Source organism: Gallinula chloropus (assembly GCF_964237585.1).
Source record: "Gallinula chloropus genome assembly, chromosome: 2".
Taxonomy (NCBI): Eukaryota; Metazoa; Chordata; class Aves; order Gruiformes; family Rallidae; genus Gallinula; species Gallinula chloropus.
Genome location: NC_140086.1, coordinates 90,569,364 through 90,589,369, shown reverse-complemented (window position 1 = coordinate 90,589,369; position 20,006 = coordinate 90,569,364). Strand labels below are relative to the sequence as shown.

Below are 20,006 nucleotides of genomic sequence, written 5' to 3'. Positions count from 1 at the left end.
CTTGCACAGGAGAGAGAGGCTTGTCTATGCCACCTTAAATTCTGTATTTACTCAGGTGCAGGGTCCACCATGCAGCTGGAATGTTCCTTTCAGACCTTTCTCATTGCCTCATTCAAACCAAAACCAATTTTCGCAAGAGTATGTAAAGGCATTCCTGTTGTCTCAAAGATATTTTTCCATGAAGTTTTGCTTCTGTATTACTCATTTCGTGAAAAAATTATTCCTTAACTCCTAGAAATGTATTTACTTTCCCTTTTTGTACTCAACCTTCTTGTACTCAAAACAGTCTCTTGAGGATCACTCTTTCAAGGGCGGGAGAACTTCCACTATGTAAAAATATGTAATTCTCAGCAATATGCTACCTTTGAAATTTTTCAGTTCAAACACAATCTCAGGATGTAGGAACAGCCCCGAAGAGGCATTTGGGACAAAAATGTTTGGTCAGCTTGAGTGAGGGTTGTTGCCTCTGATTATGGGTCAGGGTTTTTTATACTGCATGATTTTATACTCTTTGTACAGTGTCTACTCATTCCCAGCCTCCTTACCTCCTTCTCTAAGGGCTCTTCTTTTTCCTCCATCTCTTCCAAGTTTTCAATTCTTTGCTTTCTTCAGTCAAGTTTATCTTTCCTCAAAACTTCAGCTTGAGAGCTCCGTTCCCCTCTCCATTTCTCCTTGCCAAGAGGAGACCATGACCAGGCCTTTTCCCCTCTGTAGGAAAAGACAGCCAGTGGTGGCTCAGAGCTTGCAGAAAACCAAATGATCCCATTGCAGAAGAAAACCGGGAAGGGTAGGAAGCCACCGCTCAGGCTAAATTGTGAGCTCACAAAAAGGATGCACAGAGAAAATAGGTCAGGTTTCCATGGGGTAAGCACAGAAGTAGCTCCTGGCACAAGCATGCGAGAAGAAACACAAAAAAGCCAATACAACAAATAAAATGTAACCAGCAAGAGCATCGCAAGTAACAAGAAATCGTTTAAGTACATCAGTGGTAAGAGGAAGTTGGGAGCAAGTAGATTACTCATCAAAAGAGAGAAAGCTATTGACTGGTGCTGAGAAGGCTCCGAGTGCCTGAGACCTCTTGGCTAAAAGAGGTCGCTGTGATCAGCTGATTGACATAATACGTATTAATGACAAGGGCTTCAGCCTGGACTGGAAGAGAATCAGTTACAAGGTTACATAGATAATTTAGAGGTGTTGAAACCAACAGGCTGGCTGGACTTCATGCCAGGCCACTGAAGGAAGTGGCTCAAACAGTATTGGAAACACTAGGGTTTGTCTTGGAGACCTCAGGGAAGATGGCCAAAGATCCTACTGATAGAAAAGGGCAGAACTGATGCCTCTGTTTAAAACAGCCAATAGAGAGACAGACAGATAGATGGATAGATAGATGGACAGATAGATAGACAGACAGAAGATAAACAGACCAGACAGACATTTTTTTCCCCAGAACACACCCAGTACACACATTATTTGTACAGATAGAAGGAAACAATGTGATAAGCAACTACTACTTATTGTCAACGAGACATTGGGACAAGCTGGCCAAATTTCCTTTGGTGATATAAGAACAGACCTTTTTATGGAAGAAAGGAGCAAGGGCAGTAATCACCTGTGCCTTGGTTCGGCTCTGCATTTTTGTTCATAAATGAGGGAGTTCAGTTTATGTGAAAAAAAAAAAATTGGGCAGTGGGTACAAACCCATGGAAACAGCAGTTGTTGGTGCTTTACTGGCAAACAGGTGGATTACAGGTGCAATTCCAAAGGGGTCTGACCTGGGATGTTTCATTAGCGACCTTCAGAGATAGCACAAATCAGGCAGAGGCTGCAAGTACTTTGGAGGATGAAGTAAGAATTCAAAATAATCCTAAAATATTGCTCGGAAAGCACAGAATGTGACTGAAAAGCGAGAGGAGGAGTTGGGTTTGCAGGCAGGGTTAAGGCCCTGCGCACACTGTGAGCAGCAGCTGAGGGAGGGGAAACCAAAGGAGAGCTGGGGGCAATCGGTGGCCAAGGAGACAGCAGAAGTGGACAAACTGCAGCTGGTTGTCCTGAAGAAAATCTGGCACAGGGGCATGATAGCAGCCATCATATGTAAAAGGGCACTGCAACGCAGGAGGAGAAAGAGGAGACTTCCCTGGGCAGGGAGCACGAGGTTCACATTTCAGCAAGGAATATTCAGATCAGACAGGAGGTTGAAGTGTCTCCTGGGGAGGCTGTAGGGCTGTTGGGGTACTGGGGATCCCTCAGAGAAGGGCTGAAGGAAGCCCTACAAAAGGTATCCAGGCCCACTGGCAGGTGGGAAACCTTTTTGGTGTCCTAATGTGAGAAAACGAGCTAAGCGGGGGAAGATCCAAGGGGTTTATGGTGTGCATAACAACTCTCTTGCAGAGACCAGACCGAGTAAATGAAAACCCACCGACGGCTCGCTTTTCCATTCCTATTCGGTAACGACACCAGTCCTCTTCTGATGCACACAGGCGTTCCCTGCCCGTGCTGGCGGGCACAAGCCTCCATCGATCTGTTGTCGCTCCTTCCAAAGGAAAAAATAACCGTGCGGTCCAGTAACGCGCGGGCTGCGCTCCACGATGGAAATAGTCCGAGGCACTTACAGGCTGAAGTAAATTTAGCTTAACATAAAAATAACCTCTGCCAATCCAAAATGCCTGCTTTGCAATTAACGGCAGGTGCTGGCACGAGTTATTGTCTTGTAACCGTGCGCTAACTTGACAGGCCGGGGGAAGCAACGCAGGTACAACTTCTCGCACCGCCCTAGGTCTGGGCGTCTCAGAAACGACCCCTTGGACCCTGGGTTCTTCTCCCCCTCCCTCCCCGGGTCTGCTCCCCGCTCCAGACACCCAGGGCGCTCCTGCGGCTCGGCTCCCCGGCGCGGTGCTCCTCTGGCCCGCGCAGCTGCGGCTGCACTGCATTATTGAAGGGATGCCGCGTAAATAATTGATGTGGAAATAGCAGCGCGCCGCGCCACCGGAGCGCCTCCTCTTTCCCCCCCCGACCCTCAGCCCACCCTGCCCTGCCCTCCCCCGCTGCTGCCCGACACGCCGCGATACCTGCTCCGCCGCGGCCAAGCGCAACGCGGCCGCGGGGCGGCGCGGAGCCCGCACGGAGCCGCCCCGCGCCCTCCCCGCCCCGCGGCGCCGTCCCGCCCCCGCCGGCGGCGGGTCCCTGCAGGGGGGCCGGGCCGGGCCGGCGGCGAGGCGGGAGCAGGTGCGGCCGCCCGGCACCGCGGGGGGCGGAGCGGGCGGGCGGCGGGGCCGGACCGGACCGGCAGGTGGGGGCCGCAGGGAGGCGTAGGGTGGTGAAGAGCCGGGCGGGCCGCCCGCCTCTGGAGGTGCGGCCGGCGGCACGGCTCAGCGAGCGGCCTGCCGCGGGAAGGCGCGCGGCGGCGGCGGCGGTGGTGGTTCCCGCAGCCCGGGCCGCAGAGGGGTCGGCGGGGCCCCTTGCTACGGAACCAGATGCACGGGACGGAACGCTGCGAGGGGCCGGCGGGGGAGTGCTTGGGGTTGCCGCCGCCGCTGCTGCCGCGGCCGGGAGGAGATCCTTAGCCGTGCGGGAAGCGGGGAAACCGCGTCGGGAGCTGTTATTTTCTTCTTCTCCTCCTCCCTTTGCCTTCTCTCTCCTCCCTCCTCCTCCTTTTCACCAAAACCGGGAGAGGAGGCGTGTTCGTAGAGAGCCTCGCTGCACCGGTTTTGCTTGGTTTGTTGTTGCTGGGTTTGGTTCGCGGGGAGGGGGGTGGTGTTGGTGGGTTTTTGTGGGTTTCCCCCCCACCCTCCATCCTTTCGTTCCCCCCTCCCCTCTTCTCCCTCCCTCTCCTTTAGTCCATTGCACGCTCGGATCCGGCTGGATCCTTCCTTTTATTTTCGGCGGTGCCTCTCGGAGGGGGAAGGGAGAGCTGGGATGAGTGCAGCTTGACGCACAGGCGAGGGGAGGGGGGGCACCGCCGGCAGCTGCAGCGGTTCGTGGCCGCAGGGTGCGGGTGAGGAAAGGAGCGAGCGAGGGGGCTCTCTCGGTGCCTCCCCCTTTCTTCGCCCCTCTCCTTCCTCCTCTCCTTCCCTCCCCATCCGTCTCCTGCCGGGTCCGGCTGGGAGCGTGTGTGCAATACATTACGTTGCAAGGTGTGTGTGTGTGTGTGTGCGCGGAGGAGAGGGAAGGAAGGAAGGAAGGAAGGAAAGAAAGAAACACTCGCGAGGGAGCCGGGGCTGCCCCAGCCCCCCCCCCTATGTGAGCCCTCCCGGGTGGCTGGATGGCGATAGACCGGCGCCGTGAGGCGGGCGGCGGGGGCCGGCCGCTGCCGGAGGAGAACGGCTCGGTGCCGGGAGCCGCGGGGGGGGGAGCCGCCGCCCCCCCAGGGCCACCCCCCGCCAACGCCGCCGGGGCCGAGATCCAGGCGGTGCCGGTGCCGCCGCCCGCCGCCGCCTGCAGCCCGCTGCTCCTCGACTACGACGGCTCGGTGCTGCCCTTCCTCGGGGGGCTGGGCGGCGGGTACCAGCGGACCCTGGTGCTGCTCACCTGGGTCCCGGCCCTCTTCATCGGCTTCAGCAAGTTCTCGGACTCCTTCCTCTTGGACCAGCCCGACTTCTGGTGTCGGGAGGCGGACGGGCAGGGCAACTGGAGCGCGTCCCTGGCGCCGGGCCACGCCAACCGCAGCGGCAACGGCAGCATCTTCCCCCCGCCTGGGCTGCCCACCCCCGCGGGGGGCAACGCCAGCGAGTGCGACTGTCACGAGTGGCACTACCGCATCAGAGCCGGCCTCGTCCAGAACGTCGTGAGCAAGGTGAGAAAGGCGGCTTCCCTCGCCCCGCTCCCCCCTCCCCCCCGGCCAGCCCTCGCCGACCCCCCCTTGGCCCTACTCCGGCCCCCCTGGGCACCCGCTCTTCCCAAGGCAAGGGGAGCAGCTGACGCGATGCGGGTCTGCCTGTTCCCGTCGCTGCCGGGTCGGTCGGGCGCCCCGTGGGTTACCCTCCCACCGGGAGGAGTTCCCGCATCCCCGTAATCGTTTCTCTCCCGAGGTGTCACGCCGGGTGCCGGTCCTGCGGGTGTGTACGTGGGCGCTGGTTGCGGCACTGAGCTGTAAAGTTACGTCCTGAAAGGGGATCCTCGGTGGCAATTTGGTATCTGTCCTGCAAGTCTCGGGGTGCAGGCAAGGCAGACCGGCTTTCTGTGGGAAAGGCGGACCGGTTAGGGAGGCGAAAGGGTTTTGGAGAAGGCTTAGGGTTGTGATACCGCTCATCTTGGCACAAGTGTGCCAAAGCGGTCCTCCAAACCAAGAACCAGGTTGATCTTTGAGGAAGCTGGTGGAGGTGGTTGCTGTTGGGAGTGAAATGAGACCAAGTTCTGCTGAAAGCATCTTGCTTTGCACTTATCCCCTTTGACAAACGTTTCAGTAGAGCGGTAAAAGAAGAAACGTCTGGCGCGAGTCGTGCTCCAGAAGCAGAAAGCGCGTGTGCTGCTCTGTCTGGTGTTTCCCAAGGTGATGGCTAGGGTGGAATATTTCTCATGAGGAGGGGCTGCGCCGCGTTCCGCGCTCCGTTCGTGTTTGCTGAGCAGCGCACGCAAAAAAACCCACCCCGCCTCCTCGCCTCTTCACCTGAAAGCTTTGGCTTGGTTATGGTACCAGCCCAGCAGAAGCCCTGCCAGTGGCAGTGTGGGCCTCGTTGGTATTAACACACACCATGGGAAATGTAAAAGGAAAACTGTTAAACCAGGAAAGTAGTTCCCTCAATCTCAAGACGCTCCCACCCTCTGCTTCTCCCCCCCACTCCCTAAAATCAGCAAAAATTACTTCCTGCCTGGGAGCAGCGTTTGGGATTAATTGTGCTTATCTAGTTGGGAGAAAGACAAGCAGCGATAATCAGATGACTGGTGTGATGGTGCTTTGGTCAGCTGGCACATGTCTGTATTACTCACTGAAAGTCTTTTTCAGTTTCTCTTTGTGCCCCTTGAAAGTGTGTACAACAGGGGGGAAAGAGCAGGTAAAGCGAATCCCTCAAAACCTTGAGCCCAGAGGGGATAAAACCCAATATATAAATGTAACCCAGCTATGCTCTTTCCATGAGAAAAACACAGGCACACAGTGGACTTGGATGGTTTGTGGTGTAGAAGTGCATAACGAAATTTGACATTTAAGACAGTCAGATTTTTCTCCTGTTTATAACCAGACTTTAAGCCCTTCATATATTTTAGGGTTTAATGATGATGCTTAAGCAAAAATAAAATATTGAAATACTTCCTTTCCAGTATAAAATGTAAAAAAAAAAAAAAAACAACCAAACAACCCACGTTTAAAATGTTTGAATCTTTTGAAGGTCGTTGTCAAGTTGGCCACAAAAGGTCGAGGGAGAGTCAGTTTGCTATCTTGCATGCTTCTTTAAAAATAATTAAAGTGTTCTTTGGAAGAACCTGCGGTAAAGGGCAGATCAATTTTAAGGGATAAATAAACATCTGTGGTCCCTGCTGTCTTGTTTTCTATTAGAAAGAATAATAATCATCTTTTGAGACTACAGGGTTTTTTCCAGTGTGGAGTTTTTATTTTTGTTATATGCTCGCTTCCAAAAACTTGGCAGCTCTTTTGCTTTGATTTGTAATCCCATGTAATTATAATTAGGTTGTTTTTCTCGGGGTCAGGATTCCTCCTCAGTTTGTGCTTGGGTTTTGTTTTGGGGGTTTTCTGGGTGGGTGTGCCGTCTGGTTTTATTCTAATGAAGAAATAGAGGAAAAACCCAGGCAGACCATCAGTGCAGCTTAATTTGCACTTCCTTTCTTATAAACCCCCAGGAGCTCTGACACTGTGGGAGTGATTCTCATAACTGCTGACTCCTCTTACGTGCATCCCACTGTCCTTTGTGAGAGAGAGCTGCCCTGGGTGACTTCAGAAGACTGGATGTTCAGATCTCCCTTAACTCCCCTCAAAAATACATTTGTTTCTGTAATGTATTATGCAGTGTTCTCATATTTCTAAATAGAGTTTTATTAAATCTTAGTCTAATATACGCTCATCTGTGTAGTAGCCAGGGGTTATATTGAAATATCATAAAGAGAGCCAAAAGTATATTAATAAAAAATGCACTTCTGTTTGGCCGGTAAATCCCCTTGTTCTCATCTTCAGGCCAGGCTATAATCACTGCTGGGTGCTCCATCACTGCTTTGTCTTCAGAAATGGCAAAAACAGTTGCGGTTGTTTAGCACGGAGCCTATTTCCTGCTCAGCATTTTGTTGATGGGCGCCCACATGAGACGTTGCTGACCCCTGTTCCTTGGGAGCAGACAGCTGTCCTTAAACTGCGTTAAGCTCCACTCTCCCCATGGCCTCTCTCCTCACGGTACCCTTCACCAGATGATGTCTCTATGTTCTGGCTCTTGCAGCTCTCCCTTCCCCAGTACCTATTTTCTCCCAGCTCGTTGTGGTGCCTGGGATGGATAGAGTGGAGATCCTGCTGTTTCCATCCCCGCTTCATGCTTTGCTTAGCCCTGCTGCTCTTTAAGTCTTTGCTGGAGCCAGGGGTGGCCTTGCACCTTCCCTGAAGAGTGGTGTTGCCATGTTGGGTGCTGCCATTGTCCCGACCTCCTCAACTGAGTCACTGGAAATGGTGCTTTTCATAGTGCTGCCAGTCATTAGAACTGGAAATGGTAATAAAGGACATACTGCTGATTATTTAATGCTGTTGAAATACATATAGCGAAGAGGTCAGATGCATAATTTAACCGTGGGGATTCCAGTGGCCATATTAAATCACCCCTCTGAGCTAATGTCCTGACTTGGTACATAAATCTTGGACTTTAGCTTGGTTTGTACATAAATATCTTCTTCCTTTAGAACAAACCACTCGTGAGCCTTTTTTTCACTGCTAAATGCTTCTCTGAGGATTTCAATCTGGTCTTTATCACAGCATCACCATTATCGGACTGTGATAAACAGAGTGCACGTGTCTTCTTGGAGAGACCCGTACCCTGAACTAGCCTTTTAGGCAAAATGGTAGTGAAAAACCAAATCTGTCTTTAAAGTGGTCTGTGTGTCTCATTGCTGTCCCAAGGAAGGATGCTGAGGAAATACTCACCTTTTGCCACAGGGAAACCTGAGGTCTCATTTTGCCTGTCTGTAAAGTGATGCTTCAGGTAAATTGTTGTCATTATCACAATAAACAGTGTAGCAATAACTAAGTGTACGTAGCAGTGAAGCCTGGCAGGAAGTAGGGCTGTGACCTTTCTAACTCTCCCGTTAACTTCTTTAGCCCTTGTATCTTCCAACCTTCTGTGAAGCCAGCTGCCCCAGTCCTGGGGCAGGGTTTTCACAGAAGCTCTTAGATTCAGGATCAATGGCTGTCACTTTTCCCTCCCGTTAACTGGTCTGCTGTGTTCAGTTGCCTGGCGTGGTGGTGTTGTCTGTTGGTCTGAATGCTCATCTGTCTAGTGGACACTGAAGGCTGATGGTAGACAAGGACTGAGGCTCAAATAAATTGCAGCGGTCGATGGTGTCCCACCCCTCTGCGTGCACCCACAGCGTTCTAGATCATTCTGCCTCTTAAGGGTGGCACGGAGGGAAGTGGTTAGTTGAAAGCTGCGTTTTAATCACCCAGAGCAATTAAGTAATAATATTTCATGTCTAGTCGCAAGGGAATTCCTGTTGTGGCTGCTGTTCTGCTCTAGATGCCTTGTTTTGCTGCAGTGTTATTCTCTTGGCTCTCAGCTTTCCGCTTGATTTGGATTGAGTCATCTCTTTCCCAAGTAACATGTCATCATCTTACCTATTTGCCACTGGTTCGATGGTTCTCGTGGCAATTTTGGATGAGCCTCTAGCATATTGTCCCCTCCAAAAAGCAGAGCTCAATTCAGGAACACCAAATGGTCCAGGGGCAGTGCTATCTTGGTGCAAACTTGGATCAGTTCAGGCTGGGAATGTGATTTTCTTTGTCCCTGGAATGGGGGGATGTCTGTGCCCTTACCAGTCTTTCTTTCCCTTACTTTTATGGTAGTTCTGGCACTTTTTTGGACAGGTCTTCAACTGATTTAGCTGCTAACGTTGTAGAAAAGTTTCTTTTAAAATACATTTTAAAAAATTATTATATCTTGTTCTGCTGTGTTAATGAAGTGAAATGGCTCTGTGTGGCTGCATGTCCCCTAGACTTTGGTGCGGTCTCACAGGAATATTGCAGGAAACTGTGAGTAGCCAGAAATGGTAAAACACCCATCTCTCTGTGATAACAATGGTGATGATGAATTTGGCACTTCTGGTAGGGTGATATTTCTTGTGGCGTAGGGATTAGGTGTGTATTTCTATTTGACTCTTGGACTACAGTTGTTAATTTAGGAAGGAACGTGTCAGTGTGATCCTTTGGAATTAAGAGCTGTGCCGTCCTTTCGAGGCACAAATGGGAGGAGGTCTGTCACTTTTTTCCCCCCACATAGCCTCCAGTTGGCTGGTCTCTGCAGTGAGAATTGAGAAGTGCTGATGCTTCACACAGCTCCGCGCGTGCACACGCTCGCGCACCCCTTCCCCCACCCTGCCCCGTTTTGGTTCCTGGCTGACTGGCTTCTACTTCGTCCCAGGTCAATGAACGGCTAAGGGTTAGTGTCCCTAGTGCGGCAGTTGGGTCAGAAGTAGCAAGGCTGAAGCTGCTGTAGCACCCGTGCCCTGGCTGTCCTGGTGCAGATTGAAGGGGTGTGTAGGGACCTGCAAGGCAGACGCTTGCAATGGACAGAAAGACTGTTCTAAATTCCTTTCGGACGAGGCTTTGAAATTACTCTCTCTGCTTCCTGTGGGTGCTGAAGGAGTCAACATGTCTTCTGGTCAGAGGTATACAGAAATACTGGCAGACCAGAGTAAACTATTATTTTTTTTGGTTGGTTTTGGGTTTGGTGGGGTTTTTTTTTATGGCTTCCTCAGCTATGGGAGAGATCCCAAACTTTTTTTTCCCCCTTCCCTCTGCAAGTTAGCTGATAAAGAGTTAGTGGTTACCGGTCTGAGCGCTCCCAGGCTTGAGAAACCTGCTTGTTAAAGAGGGAACAAGGGGTGTTGAAGGCCTGTTCTGCTGCAGCTGCTCTGGGTCCTGCCTGGAGACGTTCAGTGTGGTGAGGTACTCTCCTGGTTATCAGAGTACCAAAAGACCAGGGTGAGTTTCTGGCTGAGTGAAGGAAAGGGATGGCTGTTTCGGGAGCAGTGCTGCAATTTCCTGATGCTGCAGAACAGTCCTCTGCCTGCAAACAGCAAATTACCTGATGTTGATCTCTGAGATAACCAAATATGGTGATACTACCAGCCTACAAATACTTGTGAGCCTAGATACTGGTTTTATTTATTGTGGAAGAGGGGGGGCTGTTATGTGTGGCCCAGAAAATGTTTAAGTAGCCAGTTTAGAAAACAGAGTGGTTTAAGACTGACATCAGAGCTCAGGTAGTCTTAGGTTTTCCATCTGGTAGGGATTTCTTTTTTTCACTAGAGATAAGGTACATAGAGTTAATGTTTATTATCGCCCTTCAGATAAAGCATCTTAGACACAGGAATCTGATTTAAACCTGCCAAAAATAGTTTGTAGTGCTGGTAGGGCTATCAGTAATCCTTCAGGAAGGTAGTTCCGTATTAGAATATCTTCATGTCTTTTTTTTTTTTAGCTTTCCAAAACTTGCTGATAAGCCTTTTGTATTCCTCATTTTCTGTGTGCATGTCACAACTGTGTTTTGTTTGTTTTGGGGTTTTTTTTCTGGATGGACGTGATGTTTGAAAAGGTTGAGGTTTTGTTTGGTTTTCTTTCCACTCCCTAATATATCCGGTATCACAGTCTTCGTTTAAATATACAGACCCTGCCCATGGATGTGGCAGGAGCTGCCAGCTGTGGTGTATATTTACCGGCATTTCAGGCAGTCTAAAACCAAATTTCTAAAGTGGTCCCAACAGTTTTACCTCTTTCCCACTCCAACTACAAGAGTGTGATTATAAAAGATGACCTCATGTTTTTCTTAAAGCATTTGGCAAAGAGGAGGAACTGGCTCTTAGGAAGGCATCTAATTTGGAGCCAGTTCTGATGGTAACCTTGAGGTGAGGGTTATGGGCCAGCTGAGCATGAAGGTGTTCACTTTTAATTAAATAACATCTGGAATAGCACAAGACTTGTGGCTTTCCTTAACTTAAAAAGTTTGGGCTGTCCTAACACCACAAAATCGTAAATGAAAGCTTTCCAAATGAATTCTGGAGAGCTGCTATATTTAGAAAATGCTGAAAGGGCTCTGGTGCTTTTGTGTACCTTGTCTTTTGTTTTCCCTCTCAGCCTGTTTGTTTCTGCCTCTGTTTCCCCTCTGTGCTATCTGGCATCCTTGCTTGGGACACTTGTTCTCCCTCATTTTGGTGCTGCTTCTGCCTTCAGAGTGATTTCTTTTGGGCTTGGGTCTCCTCAGTTCTGAAGCGTGTGCTTAGCTCTCATAATGTGATTTATTTTTATACTCTTTTTTTTTTTTTTCCAGTTCGCTTTTGACAGCAGGTGACCTTGTGTGCACTCTGAATTCCCTTTTGGAGTCAACAGGGAAGGAAGGGACCTGAAGGAGGGAGGATGGAGGTTCAAGGCTCTTCTAGAATGTGTCATCTGGGCGTGTTGCAGAGGTATCCAGGCAAAACCAGTGTTGGTGTCTGGAAACCGCGCAGCGCCATACTGGAGCCGTGCTGGCCCACACCCAGCGCGGGTGCTGGGCGGCCTGCCGTGCCACCAGCCCATAAAACCTGGCAGGCAGCAATGATTAATGCACATGTTGAGTCGCTCCCCCCTATCCAGGCCACGTCATACCTGCTGGGACCATGCAGTAGGTCTGCGCCTGTTCCCACGTGGCGGGAGATGGATCGGCGGCTGGCTGCGGAGCGTGCCAGCGTTCGGTGCAGCTTCCTGGGAACTTCTGCCTGCCCTGCAAACTGATGGGGCAAGGGCAGGTGTGCCATGGGGACAGTGGTCTGGGTGGGACTCGCTTCTCTGGAGAAGATGGAGAAGATCTGTCTTGTTCTTTTTCTTTACTCTTTACTACCAGGACTTTGTTAAGCATTTTCTTTTGTCTTTTAATTTGGGAGAGCCCCAAATGTTAGTTGTCCTACTGAAACACAAGAAAACAAGGCTAAAGTGAGTATCTCCTGGTACTCATTTCTGGGACCTTTATTTAGATCTGCAAGACAGCAAAGACTGGAGAATCAGGGATGCTCCTTTTGCGATGCAGGGGAGCGGTATGTTCGCCTCATCCAGTAGCATGTGATTTATAGTTCCCCTTGCAAGCTGTTTTCAGAGCAGGGTGGCCCGGTTCCCTGGAAAAGGTTTTCAGCTCCAGGCAGTTGTGGAGGAATTAATTTTGGCTCAAGTACCATCTCCCTGTTACTTTGCAGTGCTCTGGAGCAGCTTGGTCTCCTCCTGGCCTCTAGACCGAAGTCCACGGGCGTGTATACAATGTTGCAACAAATATCATTATGGATAGGGAATGTAAATTAAGCTTTTAAGACCTTTTCCCTTGCACTGTTTCCCAGGGCTGTGTAAAACATTGTCTGCTGAACAATACAAGCTTGACAGACCAGTTTCTTTCTTTGATTTGTAAAACAAGTGGCGTATTTTTCTTTCTTCTTCACCATAATGTTTATTTAAGTTTGAATTAATACCAGACCCTCTTCCTCCCCCCCTTTTTTTCTTCCTGCCTGAATTATAATAGCTGTAGTCCTCAAATGATGAGAGGGCAGGGTCACAGCAGAAATAATTGCCTGTCAAAATTAAGGTGTCTGATCTTTTCATCTACAGTGACTTTGAGTAAGCATTTCTCATGAGCAATGGCTTCCTCGTCATCTCCTCCATTTCCAAGTTTTTATGCCATGCTTGACACTTTCAATCCCCTCTCGCCCCAATGCTCAAAAAGGCCCAATTCTTCCTATTATGCTCTTCCTGCATAGATTAGGTTTTGCCCTGTTAGCCCCCTCAAGGCTGCCTACATGCAGGTATGTTTTATGCACTCATGGTTTTGGCAGCCTGAAAAATACCAGTTCTCAAAGCATTAACTTGGTTTTGATAATCAGATGATAGGAAATGTTAATATTTAACCAAAACGTTGGGGCTTTTTTCATCCATATGGCTTCTATTTACAGTGCCTAGACCTGTTCTAAAAAACAATTTGAAAACTAGTTTACTTTTCTATTTAGTTTGGTCACAAAGCCAGTCCGAGCGGCGTGTACCTTGATCAGGATAAAGGCTGTCATCAGCTGCAAGCAGAGGGATGGCACTCACACCCTTTGCTCCCTGTGTGTGACAGGCAATGTTGCTCCTGGCTGTTCAGTACAGTTGGAGGGAGACAAACTGCAATGGGTCTTAAAGCAAAGAATATGTTTAAAGTTAGCCAGATTTGTGACAGTGGCTCCTAATGATCTCAGAATGCATGTAGAAAAGATAATTACAGCGCTGGGATGTAAAAGAGATGGAAATATCCTGCTCTCTGGGAAGTTATGAATGCGGTGTTGGTGAAAGCTGTGAGCAAGGCTTTATATCTCCCGACTCTTTGATGTTAGATGACATTATGGAGTTGGTAGCAGCGAAGTAGATCCCATCAGCTGAGAAACAAGTTAGTTGACTAATCTGGGGAGGGTGAAGGCTGGAGAAGATCAAAATGTCTCTGAGTGAAGGGAATTGCTGCTACTGAAAATGAAAGAAGTAGTGGTGGAGCAGTGGGTGGTACATGGCTGCTACTAAAATTGATTTAATCGCGTTGAGTGTTCACAAGACTGTCATACGATTAACAAATCGTATTTTAATTGTTAGCGTATTAGTGATGATTGTTTACTTAGCAAACTTCCTTCTTCCCTCTCCCAGTGGGGAAAAGAAACAGATCTGTGATGAGAGCCAGGTTGAGAACAGAAGAGCTAATTGCTCCTGATTAAAGTGTGAAGTTGAAGGGTAGATTAAACTTTTCCTAGTTTTGCCATGTTTCAGGTGGCATCTGATTATCTTGGGACTCTGCTGATGTGTTTGGTGGATAGCTCGGAGGGTTGTTTTTGCTAATGGCATAGACATTAGCAAACAGGAGTAATTTAGTGCAGAGCATTCAATTTAGAATCTTTTCCAGTTTATTTTACTGGCTCTGAAATGAGGTTGATTCCTTTTCTCTTGCACCCTTAAAGCTTTGAGTTTGTTTTGTGCTTGCAGTGTTGCTTGAGAACCATCTCACCATGCTGGGGAGATGGCTTCTGCAGGAGAGCCGTGAGCGAACATCTGAGGTGTGACACAGGGCCAGCAGCCTGGCGCCGCTTCACTGGGCACAAGCAGGAGATGCTGCAGTAACGCATCTGCTCGCAGCACCGCCTGACTGCTGCTGGCAGTGGGAACGGGGCCACGCATGTACCCCATGCGAGCAGGATGGCATCCCCACATAGGGCGTAGTGGGGACAGATGAGTTACCCTGAGGTAATTAGCGTAGGAGGCAAGTGTGTATCTGCCTCTCTGATGGCAAGCAGCTTGGCACAACCTCCGCCTTAGTTTCCCATCTTCACAACAGAGTTGAAGTTTGCCAACCAGGAGGAAGTGCTGGGCTTACGTATCGGTTTGCATGTGGTGATGAGTGGCAGCCTCTGTGCTCTGTTTTTAAGGCTGAAAAAAAACCCCAATACGCTTCAAAAATTAATGTGGAAATTTCACAGCTAAGTCATGTGTACCTGAAAATGTAGTTTTGAAAGATGTATTTCAGCAGCATCAACTATGTTAAACTTCAGGAACCATTAGGGAAATTTGTGAAGCCCACAGTTGTGTGGTCCTGTACTGTTTTGTGGGGATGGAAGCTGTTTTCATAGGTACGTGAAACTGCTTTCATACAACACTGCACAGTCTAATTATATCTTTCTTGGAAGACTGCTAAGCACGTGTCCTCTGGCTCACGTGCCCTCTCCTCTTTCTCTCTCCCCAGTCTCCTCTCTTCCTACGTCCCCAAAACCTTTGGCTTTGTGGCAGTAGTTAAAAACTAGTTTCTTTGCTTTATTTTCCAAATGGTGCATTGCCCAGGTGGTCAGGCATGTCTGTAGTCAAAGCACCCTGACAATTTCTGTGTATGTGACCTTGTGCTCACTGTTTGTGAGTGATTTTCCTGGGCTGCAGCTTTCCCTGCCAGCTGTCTGCCATGGTCAGAAACAGTTTGCTGGTTTCCAAGAATGAAAAGTGCAGAAAATGCTGTTCCCGCTGTAAGAAAATTAATTGGACAAGGAGCTGAACAAAACAAACCCTCACATCTGTTGAGTTAGCAAGCTCCAGTGTATGGAATAGGGATCTGGATTTGTTGAGAAAGGGAGAGAGGCAGATGTTGAGTAAAAGGTGGTGCTCTGATGCCAACAATATCTATTTTGCTACCTGAAGAAAAGTTCTTGCAATCTTGCATGGCTATAAACTTCTCAAAATACCATCGTGTACATGCTAAGTAGAAACTTGTTTATTAGAAGAGTTTATCTTGAAGAGGTCCTAAGCACACGGGCACTGGCTGAAGATTTGCAGCAAAAGCATCCACTTATGATAAAGCTGAAGAAAGTTAGATGTCCCCAGTGCTTGGAGGTCTGGCATCATACAGAGAGGCAGTAGCTTAAGTCAGGTGTTGACTGGGTGGTGGGTTGAAGCATTCCAGTGTAGGTGGTGTAGGCTTCTTTGAGTGGCTGTTCAAAGAAAACAAACAATGAAACCTCTCAATAGCTGATTTGTTGGTTTGCTTGTGGTTGGGTGTTTGTTTTTGTTGGGGTTTTTTAATGACTCCTCTGTTTTCTGGGGAAGTGCAGTTGTGTCTGATAAAAACCTCAGGCTTTTGCAAGGGAAAGATGTAGTCAGGGAGATGTTTGGTTTTGAATGTGGCTGGTCAAAGGAAGAACAACTTTTCCATTTTACACCTTCCTTAATACTTCTAGAATTGTTTGGTTTGTTTTCTAGTTGTCATAATGTCCTCATTTTGAAATGTGACCTTCTGAATACTTCCACCCAACAGGTTGTACTGGTGGTCAAAACAATGCCAGGTGTTCTCAAGAACACTTTATTGACACTTAAAATATGGATCAGGGAGTGCTTTGCCCAGCTGTGATTTCAAAGGAGAGGCATCCCTACCCTGAACCTTGAAGGTTAAGCTATTTAAGTCTCCTGTTATTGCTATGGCTGAGAGGGAGATATGGGGGACACCTGAGGGGCATGGTCCTGAGGCAGTAAAACCACCCTGACTTCACATGCTCTAGCTGGGCTGGCACATCTCTCTGGGACGCTTGTCCTGCAACCTCTTTAGAGTGGTTAATTGCACAGTTGTTTTCTGTAGAAACATATTCTTTATTTCATCATGCCATTTTCTGGAACTTTCATGCTTTCTTGAATAATAAAAATACAGCCAGAGGGTCATCTTTGGCTGGGGCTTGAGAAGGGGAGGAGAGAAGGGTTGTCCTGTACCAGCCTGGAGGGAAATCTCAGTGCAGAGGTCCCCAGTGGCAGAAACTGAGTGCTACTTGGATAGTTTAGTACTGGGAAAAGGCCTCATCAGTGGTAGCTGTATTACCGTGGAAGTACTGACTGCCTGGTTTTTTGGCTTTTCTATCAGGTGGGTTTTGGTGAGGGTTTTTTGGTAGTGCTTGCTCTGCTGGCCTGGAGCTTTTCCTTCAGGAGTAAGTACCTGGAGACTGCTTTGTTTTTTGTTATATATATATATATAATATGAAAAAAACCCAACTTTTATTCCTTTTAAAAACAACTTTGTGGTTCACTTTTTTTAGAAAAATACTCTGAGAGGATCTGAAGGCATCATAAATTTAAGCTCTCACTAGATGAGGTATTTATATAGAAGATGGATTCTAGCGCTGTGCAGGGAAAATTGACAGGGTTTGGCTATAAAAAGAAACAGGCAAAAGAAGAACAAAGAAAGATGAGACCCAACACACACGGACCTTCGTGACAAATTAGAGCTTTTTATTTTCATTTACTTGTCTTTAAAATCACCATCTAACCTACAGGCAAGCTTGTGGCTTTTCCCTAGGAGGCATTTGGGTCTGACACAGTAACATACAGTCTATGTGATGTGTAGAGACTGGGGCTTCTGAAGTGGGACCTTTTCTCTAGGGGTCGAGAGGCTGCTTACAGTACACAGGGTACATTATGTGCCTTGGGATGGAGCCTACAGAGGCCAGCACAGCTGCCAGGTGCTGCCTGGCTGGGCAAGGGTGGACTAAGGGTGCAACTTCATGCCTGGCTTAAGGCCTTCAAAGGCTGCAGTGCTGGTGACCCTCTGGCCTCCTTGTGCTGAAACCAATGTGGACAGCGGTCAGAGCAGAGCTATGAGCCTCCCTCAGACTGTTTGGGGAAGGGTCTGCTTTCTTTCAGCAGCCATTTGGGCGTTGGAAACGGACTGACAGTCCACAGTGCAGAGAGAGGGTGTGCGTGTCCAGCTCCACTCTCATGGGCTCTTTGTGCCAGGCTCTGGGCAAGCACTGGATCAGATCATCTCTCCTCCTGTCTCTGCTCATTTTAGGATAGAAGGGTCTTATTTGCACTTTTCCATGCAGTGTGAGGGTAGAACTAACCAAATCCTTGGTAGCCATGTTATTATGACCTTTTTGCAGTGGGTATTCAGTGTGCTTCGATGCCATAGACGGTGTTATGACCTCTGGAGGGGAAGTGCTTTCGAGGTAGGAGCCCTTAGCTGAGACAGCTTGTATGTGTATGAAAAACAGGCAGCAAACTTTACATTTGCAACTTCTGTAACTTCAGCGCAAATACTGACTCACCCTATGAGCCCTGTCCAGATTTTCACCCCCTGCAATGGAGTTACAGTGTGGTTACTCCTTGGGTGTGTTACCTTTTGCCAGAATTCTTGCCAAGCATCTTGCGACTCAAGCAGTCCTCCATCTTGATGCGAAGCAGGGTGACTCACAGCTCGGGCTGTGACTCACAGATATCAATTAAACATTAGGATCCTGAAGGTGTGACTCCTTAAGCTTTGTCATAAAAACGCTGTCACAACATGAAAGGGGGAAAAAAAAAATCCCACTTGCAATATATTGTACATCTGCATAGGTAGCAAGTTCTCTACGTTGCTGTACTCTGCTACAAAAAAAAAGCACATTTTTGTTAGGGGCTGTTCCCTTCAGCATATTTTGTATACAGTTATTTTGTTTCAGCCTAACAATAGAGTCCTGTTAGTTTAGCAAGTCACTTTATCAGACCTCTTGCTGTAGGAGGATGGATGGAGGACAGAAAGCCAGACAAAATGCAGGCGCTCAAAGAGAAATCCTGGGGAGCACTGTAAAACGTGGCAGTACCTTTCCTTCAGGCTGGGTGCTGATAACTCCCAGGTGGGATGCCGGGGGCATTCAGCCAGAGGGGTTACAGGATTTCATGGTCTCCCTGCTTTTGACAGATGAACCTACCATTTTGCAAGAGGCAGTAGAGAATTACTGTCTCGTCTCCAGCCAAAACAGTCTCCCAGGGCAGATTTATTTGGGAATACCACTTGAACCATCATCAACCCTGTCCAGCCCAGTGGGGTTTTTTTCTGCAGGGGCATGGAAACCTGTCACACCTTTGCAGAGCGAATCTGGGTGCTGTGTTTGTGGGGTGAAATTCCCACCACTTACAACGGGAACTTACAGCTGGGCTTTGCGATTGCGTGTCGAATGCCCTCAGCTCTTCAGGCCTGAGACTGCAAGCCTTTGGCTTTTCCATGGGGAAGGGACAGGGGAGTGCAGATCTCTAGTGAAATGTCACACTTGGGGCGTGATGAAGCTTTACTGGTTCACTCTGCTGCTCTGTTCAGATGGGTGAGAACAATACGCTAGCAATTAAGCACGTATTTTGTCCTACTAATCTCATCTTTACCTGAGTTTGCTTTTGACTGCAGCATCTGTTTTTCTTTTGTGTCCTCTCCTTATTCTTCTGCCCCTATGCCAGTCAAATACCCTGGTGGTGCCCACCACTGTCCTCCCAAATTTATTTTGGATAAATGCTTCACAGTGGCCTCTCTCACCAGTTTGCGGCAGCTGCCCGAGGACAAACCGCAGTATGAGTCACAGAACAGTTGGGGTTGGAAGGGACCTCAAAGCCCATCTAGTTCCAACCCCCTCCCATGGGCGAGGACACCCTCCAGTAGACCAGGTTGCCCAAAGCCCCATCCAGCCTGGCCTTGGACACTTCGAGGGATGGGGCTTCTGCTCTTAGTACTGAGCAAGTAATTTGGGGTTGCAGCAGGTTCTCTGAAAGTTTGTGCTACATCAGCTGCTGAAATATTTCACGATTTCCCGTTTTACAAATTCTGAGGTTTTGGAGAGGTTTGGGGATGGTCAGGGGCTGCCTGCATCTGGCAGCATCCATGTTACGCCATCTTTGTGGATGCAGAGGATCAGCTCTGATTTACACTGGACTGCAGAGCGAGTGCTGCTGAGGGCAAGAAAGGGCTGGATGCAGGGTTTGTAAGGAAATAAATGTTTTTATTTTCAAAGCAGCCAGGGAGTTTGGCAATAGCCTTAAAAACAGGCAAATGATGACTCCCAGGTAAGTTACCAAAGGGAGTTGGGTGCGTTCAGGCACCACTGAAGGACCAGCTGATAGATTTACTTCTGCTTTAAGATGCTTGCTCTGTGTGCCAGTGTGCCAGAGTGGTTTGACATCTGTTGTTTTGGCCTGAAATTTCACAACAGCCCTTCATGACTTTTTTTTTTCTGGCTCTTCCAACCGTGAACCTTTACCTATGTGTAATCTGGTACTGCACAAGCTGAACCACTGCTGCCTGGAGCTTGTGAAAGGGCTGGCTCTCTTTGACTAGCAACAGTGAGCTGTGAGAGTGAACAGGCACTGGCATTACCTGCTTTTTCTTTTTGCACTTGGATGACATTGTTGTTCCTCAGACAGCAATAAAATTAAAAATTAACAGCTTGCAGAGATTGCCTTTCAAAAATTGTTCTTATATAAATATGACAATTTTGTTTGTAGAGTAAAATTAAGTTATTAAAAACTGATTTCTTATTTCTCAGCAGCATATACACCTCCTGGATTG

The 20,006-nt window shown here is 48.5% G+C and overlaps 1 protein-coding gene across 2 annotated transcripts in view; it reads left to right on the top strand.

The window, feature by feature from the left end:
- Window positions 1-4,139: 4,139 nt before the first annotated feature.
- The window catches only part of SLC22A23 (solute carrier family 22 member 23), a 113,216-nt gene continuing 97,349 nt past the window's right edge, over window positions 4,140-20,006 (top strand). For both annotated transcript variants that reach the window (XM_084260039.1, XM_084260038.1), the window contains exon 1: window positions 4,140-4,789. In XM_084260039.1, coding sequence (XP_084116165.1) covers window positions 4,259-4,789 — 531 coding nt within the window. In that variant the 5' untranslated portion in view covers window positions 4,140-4,258. The remainder of the gene's footprint in view (window positions 4,790-20,006) is intronic.